We start from the raw sequence: 12,716 nt of genomic DNA, 5'->3' as shown, positions 1-12,716 counted from the left end.
AAAACAACAAATAACACACAAGGGAATTCCCATAAGGATAACAGCTGATCTTTCAATAGAAACTCTTCAAGCCAGGAGGGAATGGCAAGACATGCTTAAAATGATGAAAGAAAATAACCTACAGCCCAGATTATTGTATCCAGCAAGGATTTCATTCAAGTATGAAGGAGAAATCAAAAGCTTCTCAGACAAGCAAAAGCTGAGAGAATTCTGCACCACCAAACCAGCTCTCCAACAAATACTAAAGGATATTCTCTAGACAGGAAACACAAAAATGGTGTATAAATTCGAACCCCAAACAATAAAGTAAATGGCAACGGGATCATACTTATCAGTAATTACCTTAAACGTAAATGGGTGAATGCCCCAACCAAAAGACAAAGACTGGCTGAATGGATACAAAAACAAGACCCCTACATATGTTGTCTACAGGAGACCCACCTCAAAACAGGGGACACATACAGACTGAAAGTGAAGGGCTGGAAAAAGATTTTCCATGCAAATAGGGACCAAAAGAAAGCAGGAGTAGCAATACTCATATCAGATAAAATAGACTTTAAAACAAAGGCTGTGAAAAGAGACAAAGAAGGTCACTACATAATGATCAAAGGATCAATCCAAGAAGAAGATATAACAATTATAAATATATATGCACCCAACACGGGAGCACCGCAGTATGTAAGACAAATGCTAACAAGTATGAAAGGAGAAATTAACAATAACACAATAATAGTGGGAGACTTTAATACCCCACTCACACCTATGGATAGATCAACTAAACAGAAAATTAACAAGGAAACACAAACTTTAAATGATACAATAGACCAGTTAGACCTAACTGATATCTATAGGACATTCCATCCCAAAACAATGAATTTCACCTTTTTCTCAAGCGCACATGGAACCTTCTCCAGGATAGATCACATCCTGGGCCATAAAGCTAGCCTTGGTAAATTCAAAAAAATAGAAATCATTCCAAGCATGTTTTCTGACCACAATGCAGTAAGATTAGATCTCAATTACAGGAGAAAAACTATTAAAAATTCCAGCATATGGAGGATGAACAACACCCTGCTGAATAACCAACAAGTCACAGAAGAAATCAAAAAAGAAATCAAAATTTGCACAGAAACGAATGAAAATGAAAACACAACAACCCAAAACCTGTGGGACACAGTAAAAGCAGTCCTAAGGGGAAAGTTTATAGCAATACAGGCACACCTCAAGAAACAAGAAAAAAGTCAAATAAATAACCTAACTCTACACCTAAAGCAACTAGAAAAGGAAGAAACGAAGAACCCCAGGGTTAGTAGAAGGAAAGAAATCTTAAAAATTAGAGCAGAAATAAATGCAAAAGAAACAAAAGAGACCATAGCAAAAATCAACAAAGCCAAAAGCTGGTTCTTTGAAAGGATAAATAAAATTGATAAACCATTAGCCAGACTCATCAAGAAACAAAGGGAGAAAAATCAAATCAATAAAATTAGAAACGAAAATGGAGAGATCACAACAGACAACACAGAAATACAAAGGATTATAAGAGACTATTATCAACAATTATATGCCAATAAAATGGACAACAAGGAAGAAATGGACAAATTCTTAGAAAAGTACAACTTTCCAAAACTCGACCAGGAAGAAATAGAAAACCTTAACAGACCCATCACAAGCATGGAAATTGAAACTGTAATCAAAAATCTTCCAGCAAACAAAAGCCCAGGTCCAGACGGCTTCACAGCTGAATTCTACCAAAAATTTAGAGAAGAGCTAACACCTATCCTGCTCAAACTCTTCCAGAAAATTGCAGAGGAAGGTAAACTTCCAAACTCATTCTATGAGGCCACCATCACCCTAATACCAAAACCTGACAAAGATCCCACAAAAAAAGAAAACTACAGGCCAATATCACTGATGAACATAGATGCAAAAATCCTAAACAAAATTCTAGCAATCAGAATTCAACAACACATTAAAAAGATCATACACCATGACCAAGTGGGCTTTATCCCAGGGATGCAAGGATTCTTCAATATCCGCAAATCAATCAATGTAATACACCACATTAACAAATTGAAAAACAAAAACCATAGGATTATCTCAATAGATGCAGAGAAAGCCTTTGACAAAATTCAACACCCATTTATGATAAAAACTCTCCAGAAAGCAGGAATAGAAGGAACATACCTCAACATAATAAAAGCTATATATGACAAACCTACAGCAAACATTATCCTCAATGGTGAAAAATTGAAAGCATTTCCTCTAAAGTCAGGAACAAGACAAGGGTGCCCACTTTCACCATTACTATTCAACATAGTTTTGGAAGTTTTGGCCACAGCAATCAGAGCAGAAAAAGAAATAAAAGGAATCCAAATTGGAAAAGAAGAAGTAAAACTCTCACTATTTGCAGATGACATGATCCTCTACATAGAAAACCCTAAAGACTCCACCAGAAAATTACTAGAACTAATCAATGATTATAGTAAAGTTGCAGGATATAAAATCAACACACAGAAATCCCTTGCATTCCTATACACTAATAATGAGAAAACAGAAAGAGAAATTAAGAAAACAATTCCATTCACCATTGCAACGAAAAGAATAAAATACTTAGGAATATATCTACCTAAAGAAACTAAAGACCTATATATAGAAAACTATAAAACACTGGTGAAAGAAATCAAAGAGGACACTAATAGATGGAGAAATATACCATGTTCATGGATTGGAAGAATCAATATAGTGAAAATGAGTATACTACCCAAAGCAATTTATAGATTCAATGCAATCCCTATCAAGCTACCAACAGTATTCTTCACAGAGCTAGAACAAATAATTACACAATTTGTATGGAAATACAAAAAACCTCGAATAGCCAAAGCGATCTTGAAAAAGAAAAATGGAACTGGAGGAATCAACCTACCTGACTTCAGGCTCTACTACAAAGCCACAGTTATCAAGACAGTATGGTACTGGCACAAAGACAGAAATATAGATCAATGGAACAAAATAGAAAGCCCAGAGATAAATCCACGCACATATGGACACCTTATCTTTGACAAAGGAGGCAAGAATACACAATGGATTAAAGACAATCTCTTTAACAAGTGGTGCTGGGAAATCTGGTCAACCACTTGTAAAAGAATGAAACTAGAACACTTTCTAACACCATATACAAAACTAAACTCAAAATGGATTAAAGATCTCAACGTAAGACCAGAAACTATAAAACTCCTAGAGGAGAACATAGGCAAAACACTCTCTGACATACATCACAGCAGGATCCTCTATGACCCACCTCCCAGAATATTGGAAATAAAAGCAAAAATAAACAAATGGGACCTAATTAAACTTAAAAGCTTCTGCACATCAAAGGAAACTATTAGCAAGGTGAAAAGACAGCCTTCAGAATGGGAGAAAATAATAGCAAATGAAGCAACCGACAAACAACTAATCTCAAAAATATACAAGCAACTCCTCCAGCTCAACTCCAGAAAAATAAATGACCCAATCAAAAAATGGGCCAAAGATCTAAATAGACATTTCTCCAAAGAAGACATACAGATGGCTAACAAACACATGAAAAGATGCTCAACATCACTCATTATCAGAGAAATGCAAATAAAAACCACTATGAGATATCATTTCACACCAGTCAGAATGGCTGCGACCCAAAAGTCTACAAATAATAAATGCTGGAGAGGGTGTGGAGAAAAGGGAACCCTCTTACACTGTTGGTGGGAATGCAAACTAGTACAGCCACTATGGAGAACAGTGTGGAGATTCCTTAAAAAACTGGAAATAGAACTGCCTTATGATCCAGCAATCCCACTGCTGGGCATACACACTGAGGAAACCAGAAGGGAAAGAGACACGTGTACCCCAATGTTCATCGCAGCACTGTTTATAATAGCCAGGACATGGAAGCAACCTAGATGTCCATCAGCAGATGAATGGATAAGACACCTGTGGTACATATACACAATGGAGTATTACTCAGCCATTAAAAAGAATACATTTGAATCAGTTCTAATGAGGTGGATGAAACTGGAGCCTATTATACAGAGTGAAGTAAGCCAGAAGGAAAAACATCAATACAGTATACTAACGCATATATATGGAATTTAGAAAGATGGTAACGATAACCCTGTATACGAGACAGCAAAAGAGACACTGATGTATAGAACAGGCTTATGGACTCTGTGGGAAAGGGAGAGGGTGGGAAGATTTGGGAGAATGGCATTGAAACATGTGAAATGTCATGTATGAAACGAGATGCCAGTCCAGGTTCAATGCGTGATGCTGGATGCTTGGGGCTGGTGCACTGGGACGACCCAGAGGGATGGTATGGGGAGGGAGGAGGGAGGAGGGTTCAGGATGGGGAACATATGTATACCTGTGGTGGAAAAAAAAAAATTTAAAAAGTAAAGATAGAAAATGCTTAATACACATAATTATTTTATGTAGGGATGTTTTGATATAATTTAACCTCTCACATTTAAGTAAAACTGCATGTATTATGTGTTCTTAACAAAAAAAAATAAATAAACTCATGTTAGGGGAGATTTTGGAGATACTTCTAATACATTAAGTGAAAAAGTAATATGTATAACTGTATCTATTGAATGATATAAATTGCAGATGGATAGATAGGTGTACACTCATGTATATTTTCAAAATACAGAAGGATGTATATCATACTGTCAGCAGCAATTGTCTCTGGATAGTAGGGCTATGGGTAGCTTTTATTTCTTTATGAGTTTTTGTATGTAATATCTGAGATATATTACAGCTTTTCTTCTTTAGACTTCTTTGTAAGTACAAGATTTTTAATAAATGTTTCTTTCATATGCAGAAAAAAAAAAAAGCATCAATTCTTCAGTGCTCAGCCTTCTTCACAGTCCAACTCTCACATCCATACATGAGCACTGGAAAAACCATAGCCTTGACTAGACGGACCTTTGTTAGCAAAGTAATGTCTCTGCTTTTCAGTATGCTGTCTAGGTTGGTCATAACTTTCCTGCCAAGGAGAAAGCATCTTTTAATTTCATGGCTGCAGTCACCATCTGCAGTGATTTTGGAGCCCAGAAAAATAAATTCTGACACTGTTTCCACTGTTTCTCCATCTATTTGCCATGAAGTGATGGGGCCAGATGCCATGATCTTAGTTTTCTGAATGTTGAGCTTTAAGCCAACTTTTTCACTCTCCTCTTTCATAAAAAGGCTCTTTAGTTCTTCACTTTCTGCCATAAGGGTGGTGTCATCTGCCTATCTGAGGTTATTGATATTTCTCCCGGCAATCTTGATCCCAGCTTGTGCTTCATCTAGCCCAGCATTTCTCATGATGTACTCTGCATGTAAGTTAAATAAATGATGGAAAAGTAGATGTTGTTCTGGAACTCTTGCTTTTTTGATGATCCAGCTGATGTTGGCAATTTGATATCTGATTCCTCTGCCTTTTCTAAATCCAGCTTGAAAATCTGGAAGTTCATGGTTCACATACTGTTGAAGCCTGGCCTGGGGAATTTGAGCATTACTTCACTAGTGTGTGAGATAAGTGCAACTGTGCAGTAGATTGAGCATTCTTTGGCATTGCCTTTGGAATTGGAATGAAAACTGACCTCTTCCAGTCCTGTGGCCACTGCTGAATTTTCCAGATTTGCTGGCATATTGAGTGTAGCACCTTCATAGCATCATCTTTTATGATTTGAAATAGCTCAACTGGAATTCCATCACCTCCACTAGCTTTTTTCATAGGATGCTTCCTAAGGCCCACTTGACTTCACATTCCAGGATGTCTGGCTCTAGGTGAGTGATCACACCATCGTGGTTATGTGGGTCCTGAAGATCTTTTTTGTATAGTTTTTCTCTGTATTCTTGCCACCTCTTCTTAATATTTTCTGCTGCTGTTAGGTCCATACCATTTCTGTCCTTAATTGTGCCCATCTTTGCATGAAATGTTCCCTTGGTATCTCTGATTTTCTTGAAGAGATCTCTAGTCTTTCCCATTCTATTGTTTTCCTGTTTCTTTGCACTGATCACTGAGGAAGCCTTTATTTCTCCTCACTATTCTTTGGAACTTTGTATTCACATGCTTGTATCTTTCCTTTTCTCCTTTGCCTTTTGCTTCTCAGCTATTTGTAAGGCCTCATCAGACCACCATTTTGCCTTTTTTGCATTTCTTTTTCTTGATGATGGTCTTGATCACTGCATCCTGTACAATGTCATGAACCTCTGTCCATTGTTCTTCACACACTCTATCAGATCTAATCCCTTAAATCTATTTGTCACTTCCACTGTATAATCATATGGGATTTGATTTAGGTCAAACCTGAATGGTCTCATGGTTTTCCCTACTTTCTTCAATTTAAGTCTGAATTTGGCAATAAGGAAGAGTTCATCATCTGAGCCACAGTCAGTTCCTGGTCTTTTTTTGTTTTGTTTTGTTTTTTTGCTGACTGTATAAAGCTGCTCCATCTCCGGCTGCAAAGAATATAATCAATCTGATTTCAGTATTGACCATCTGGTGATATCCATGTGTAGAGTCTTCTCTTGTGTTGTTGGAAGAGGGTGTTTGCTATGACCAGTGCATTCTCTTGGCAAAACTCTTAGCCTTTGACCTGCTTCATTTTGTACCCAAGGCCAAATTTGCCTGTTACTCCAGGTATTTCTTGACTTCTTTTGCATTGCAGTCCCCTATAATGAAAAGGACATCTTTTTTGGGTGTTAGTTCTAGAAGGTCTTGTAGGTCTTCATAGAACTGTTCGACTTCAACTTCTTCAGCATTACCGGTCAGGGCACAGATTACTGTGGATTACTGTGATATTGAATGGTTTTCCTTGGAAACGAATAGAGAACATTCTGTCGTTTTTGAGATTGCATCCAAGTACTGAATTTTGGACTCTTTTGTTGACTATGAGGGCTACTCCATTTCTTCCTGCCCACAATAGTAGATATAATGGTCATCTGAGTTAAATTCACCCATTCCAGTCCATTTTAGTTTACTGATTCCTAAAATGTCATGTTCACTCTTGCCATCTCTTGTTTGACCACTTCCAATTTGCCTTGATTCATGGACCTAACGCTCCAGGTTCCTATGCAATATTGCTCTTTACAGCATCGGACTTTACTTCCATCACCCATCACATCCACAACTGGGTGTTGTTTTTGCTTTGGCTCCCTTTTCATTCTTTCTGGAGTTATTTCTCCATTCTTCTCCAGTGGCATATTGGGCCCCTACCAACCTGGGGAGTTCATCTTTCAGTGTCATACCTTTTTGCCTTTTCATACTGTTCATTTAACAATCATCAGCTGGTATACTCCTGCAGAAATATATAATCAATTGTCTCCTTTTTTCATGATTTCCAGGTATGTTGCTCAGATTAAAATGCTCCTTCAATAACCGGTTTATGAACAGATGCCTCCACAAAATTATGATTTTGGAAAAAAATGTTGACAGTAATTTCATGAAATGAAAAATAAAAGATAAAACATTTGTTAATGCTTACCCACTAGGAAATTGTTCTAGTCCTCAGAGAAGCAAGGTAAGCAAGTTCTCTGGGTTTTACAGCAATCCAGTTTAAATCCCTTTAAGATTCCAGGCTCACCACCCCACGTCATTTGGAGAGATTCACAGTCCACACACCAAACAGGAGCAAGGGCAGCTATTAGGGTGTCAGAACTCAGAGCCAGGAACGCATCTGAGGGCTGTGGCATTAATTTGTGGGTAGAGAAGAGACCAACATTTCTCTAATGCCACAGACCAGAACAGAGTGCATCACAAGTAGAAAAGAGGGACTTCCCTGGTAGTCCAGTAGCTAAGATGCCATGTTCCCAATGCAAAGAGCCCGGATTCGATCCTGGGTCAGGAAATAAGATCCCATGTGCCCCAACTAAGAGTTTGCATGACACAATTAAAGATCCCACGTGTCACAACCAAGACCTGGTGCAGCCAAATAAACGATGCTAACAATAAAAAAGGAGTGGTTCCAGAAACTGTTTCAGGTACACATGCACGTAAGGGTGTGTGTGAATGTATTGTGCCCCAGTGTGAAACACAGTTTTTCCCTGTGGTAGCAAAGTTTGGGTTACACACTATTTCTAGTGCCTTCAAATCACTGGAATGATATATTTCCAATTACAAATATAGTGCCATTTTGGCTTATCTATATAACCCAACTCACAGCCTAGAAACAGCACCCAGGAGTTCCTACTTCTGCTGTTGCTGCTGCTTAAGGAAATTTTCTATATACACAACAAACCAGAAATGGTACTTTTTGAAACGGGATAAGCTACTCAGTTTTCATCTTTTTATTTTATTCAGTTTGCTCCAAGGGCAAAATCAATAGTAATAGTGATCACAAACATTATTTTGACTGGCTCACAAGCCTGATCAGTAAAACCTGAAAAACAGAAAATGTTACACAAGTTGCAAATAAAATACTCCTGGAGTTGACTGACATGATAGCAAGTGGAAATAATATAAATGCAACAGGTGTTAACATTTGGAACAGTACTTGTAACCTTCTCACTTCTAGACAATTCTAAGACCCTGTTGCAAACCCTTCAGGTATTACTGCCGATTTCCTCTGATATAGAACATGACTTTACGGGACTCTTCCTAGGCCTTCCTGCTGTTGCACTTGAGTGGTCCCTATCCCCACAGCACTGGCATATGCTGTCAGAATCTCCACTATCTGCCTGGTTTCCAGGGTCACGCGGGCTTCCTTCAGCCAGCCCTGGGCTGCTCGTCTGGACTCCCCCTTCAGCTGATTGACGAACTTTGCTGCCAGCTCCAGGTCGCCGTGCTCAAGGCAATAGGAGGCATATGACAGGAGCGTAAATGTATCTGCATCCTCGGGGCAGAGCTCTGCTGGCGGCTTCAGCTGCTGAGGGGGGAACAGGAGCAGGGACTGTAAGTAGGAGAGGAAGTACTGGTATAAGCTATTTCTGGTCTCATCAATCATGGCTACCCTGCGGGCCAGTTTCTGGACGGCATAGAAACGGACTCTAAGGGTCTCTTCACTGTACACCCCACGGGTCAGGGACTCTGGAGGGAGGGCTGCGGTTAGCGCCTGGGCAAATTCACTATCAGAGCAGCTGGCTCGGATGGCCTCAACCGCACTGCCCAGGGGAACTGTGGGCAGGTCTGCAGACGCCGTCTTCATGCGGTACCTCAGGGCCTCCACTGAGAGCCAGAGCTGGTGCACTTTTCGGGCCTCCTCCTCAGCAACTGCATGACCTACAAAAAAAGACAGACTGTTTTCCCCACTTGACTACAAGTCCTTCTCATACAAGCAGAGAACTGATACACCTCAATAAGCTGAGTCCACAAAAGGGGAAGATGGGGCTGGACAGAGCCTCTGCCTCGCCCATCCCACCACTTGCTTCTGGCGCAGTTTTTCCTAGCCAGCCTCTTCACATGAGGCCACCAGGCACGACATACTTGGCTGAGGACTTGGTGGTGGGGGGCGGTTTTTGTACACAAATTTTCATCACAACTTTATTTGTAATCACTGGAAACAACCCAATGTCCATCAGTGGTTGAGGACTCGTTTTGACTACAACCCTGGAGGGAGTAGGGCAGATGGATATACACAGGTGAGTCTCCCTTCCCTCTCCCTGTGACATCTGGGACAGTGGATGGTATCTAATTCAGATATGTTTATCTCCAGAAATGTTTTGAGAAAGAGACGTACCTCTTAATCTAGGCTAAGACTTCTACTAAGGCCATCAGAAACTTCCTGCAAAGGAATGGAAGGCTACTGGATCCTGAAATTTTATGAGTACTCAGTTTGTTCTACTAATCTGACAAAAAAAAGGTTCCATCACACCCCAAAGAAGCCCATTTCATTAATAACACCTTCACTATCAGGACATTTCCCTCTCAGTGCGGCCCATGGAGGCCTCAGTATAACTACTGTCCATCTGGTGCGTGGAACAGCAAATCACCCCCAGCTAACCCTGTGACAGCAGGGCTGGACATGGGTCAGCAGAGCCTTGAGGGTGAGCATGCCACAACACTGACCTTTTCTCCACTTGGTGTGTGGGACACAACCAAAGTGTATAGGGTAAACTGCCATGTAAATGGTGACCTCATGCTGGTCACATGAGTATAACTGCAAGGTATTTTAGGTTTAAGTTTTAGATTCCTTAAGTTTGAGGCTTCCCTGATGGCTCAGATGGTAAAGAATTTGCCTGCAATGCGGGAATCCTGAGTGCAATCCCTGGGTCAGGAAGATCCCCTGGAGGAGGGCATAGCAACCCACTCTAGTATTCTTGCCGGAGAGTCCGTGAACAGATGAGTCTGGTAGGCTACAGGCCATGGGGTCACAAAGAACTGGACATGACCCAGTGACCAACACTTTAAGTTCCCTCTCACAGCACTGTAATCCAAACTTAACCAAATCTGACGCTAATTTTCTAAGAAATGAATACAACTTATTAGAGTGATTTTAGCATCTTCATTCCCTAATGTCAATGCAGGTACACCATTATCCTCATAACGAGAATTTACTCTAAGAAGTAGGGCTGAATGAAGTCAGCTGTAAGAGGTTCCACGTGCTTACTCTGAACAGCCTGCTCGATTCCTCTCAGTCTGGCATAGGCAGTGTTTATATCCAGAGTAAAGTTGTCAACCTGCTCCTGGCTGAGCCGACGAAACTGTAATTCTTGTTCAGCAAGTTTCTCAGACAGGTCCTGAAAGTATAAATAGTTGACAAAAAAAGTGATGCTACCTCCATGTATGTCACTTATTGGGTCACTAAGTCTTCCAACAACTGCTATGTTCAAAAGCAAAGACGGCCTTTATCTCAAAACAGGTGTCATGAAACTCCTACATTGTGTGTCAAGTTTCAAAAATTTCTTAAAATTTATATCTGATGTTTAATTTTAATCTTCTACAAATTTACTGGTGGAACCTAATATTAAGAGGAGGAAGACCAGAAGGAAGAAGTCTATTAAAATGAGAAAATGACAACTTTAGAAAATAAGGTAACTATATAGCCACCCATATTTACATTCAATTCAGTATCTTCTTCTTTGAGTTCATTTTTTTCTCAGAAAAATACACAACAAATAGAATTTAAAGTAATATACCTTTTCCTATCAGCATAAATTTCAATTTTCCAGAAGCTTTCCTTACTTAGAAAACCTCATTCCCTTCTTGTGAGACAAGATAATAAGTTAATGTATTATAAACGGCCTGAGTAGAAACTCATTATAAAAGGTATCCTCATGATTTGCTGTATTTCCAAACTTCACCTCTCTCGGATGTTTCCTCAGATAAAAATCTGAGAACTACTACGTAATCCACAGAGTTTGTAGAGATAAAGCAGGAAATACATGTCTCAAGTATCACTACCTGCATACCTGAAATCCCTGTACCAACACTCCTTAAAGCTCTGAAGTCTCCAAATGACTAGGACATAGATATAAAACACTTATCTGATCAGTAACACACAGGTACACCTTAATGCAAGAAGGAGCAGATTTGCAAATATACAAAAGCCCACCACTTCACCCACCCACCCCCCAACCAGGACTTCCCTGGTGGTCCAGTGGTTAAGAATCTGCCTTGCAATGCTGGGCACTAGGGTTTGATCCCTGGTCAGGGAACTAAGATCCCACATGCTGAGGAGCAACTAAATCTGCTCGCCACAACTACTGATCCTGCGCACCACAACTAGAGTCTGTGAGCCTCACAAAGATCCCACATGCTTCAACTAAGACCCAACGCAGCGAAATCAATGAATATTTACATGACAAAAAAGCTCCCCCTTCCCCTGCACTCCACGATGGGTACCATTAGAAACTTTGCTCCATGCTTCCACACCTCATATGAAAGGACGTGGAGACATTAGATGAAAGCAGAGACTATTTATAACATAAATGGGAAAAGAAGGTTGAAGAGGAGACAATGCTTTACAACAGGTCCTCACCTGCTCAAACTCATACTTCAGTTCCTGCTCTTGGACCCTAAGGACGTCTCGTAAGTGATCAGTGTGGGCAGCAGCCTGCCGGCGAAGCTGGGTTCTCATTTCATTCTCCATGGCGTCTCTGACTTCCTCTACCTGTGAAGTCAAGCACAGTAATGAGGAGTTCTCAAATCTGCACAAATGCTTAAGCAAATGAGAAAGACCAGTAACCACGATGATGGCAACTTCTTGGTCTGGAACCCCTATGATTGGCCGTAAATGTGAACACACTCTATACTTCGAATGCTAATATGAATCAGAAAGCTAAGTGTGAAAAAGCGACTCATATAAGGTCACACAGCTATGTCATATGGCTATAGCAAAATCAGATTCAAACAGGGGCTTCTTTGATCCCTCCCTCAAACTTGGGTTTCTTCCATATCACCAGGCTGTCTCCGAAACAAACACTGTCATTTCCTGAATCACAAACTCCCCTGGGAATTAAGAAATCTAAGCTCATAGAAAAAACAACTATAAAGATTTGAGATCAAACACAGCTTCACTGCAACTATGTGTGTGCCCTCAGCAAAATTATTCATCTTCTGTCTCCATTTTCTCCTCTGTGAATAATAATGCCTACCATGCAGAAGTGTTAAGAAAATTAACAAATATCTGGCAGTTATTGAACACAATCTCTCTCAACAAAGAAAGCTGCTCTGAAACTGCTGATTTTCATATGAATTTAGATTCACACAGGCCAAATCAAGGCAAAACTGAAAAGTCTATCAAGTCTGGCTTAAT

The 12,716-nt window shown here is 40.0% G+C and overlaps 1 protein-coding gene across 8 annotated transcripts in view; it reads right to left on the bottom strand.

The window, feature by feature from the left end:
- Positions 1–8,287: 8,287 nt before the first annotated feature.
- IMMT (inner membrane mitochondrial protein) overlaps positions 8,288–12,716 on the bottom strand; it is a 42,622-nt gene continuing 38,193 nt past the window's right edge. For all 8 annotated transcript variants that reach the window (XM_005212770.5, XM_059891137.1, XM_005212764.2 and 5 more), the window contains 3 exon segments: positions 11,940–12,071; positions 10,569–10,698; positions 8,288–9,241 (listed from right to left, as the gene is read on the bottom strand). In XM_005212770.5, the coding sequence (XP_005212827.1) occupies positions 8,607–9,241; positions 10,569–10,698; positions 11,940–12,071 (897 nt within the window). In that variant the 3' untranslated portion in view covers positions 8,288–8,606.

Source organism: Bos taurus, chromosome 11 (assembly GCF_002263795.3).
Source record: "Bos taurus isolate L1 Dominette 01449 registration number 42190680 breed Hereford chromosome 11, ARS-UCD2.0, whole genome shotgun sequence".
NCBI lineage: Eukaryota > Metazoa > Chordata > Mammalia > Artiodactyla > Bovidae > Bos > Bos taurus.
The sequence above is the reverse complement of the archived record's forward strand: the minus strand, read 5'-3'. Positions and strand labels throughout refer to the sequence as shown.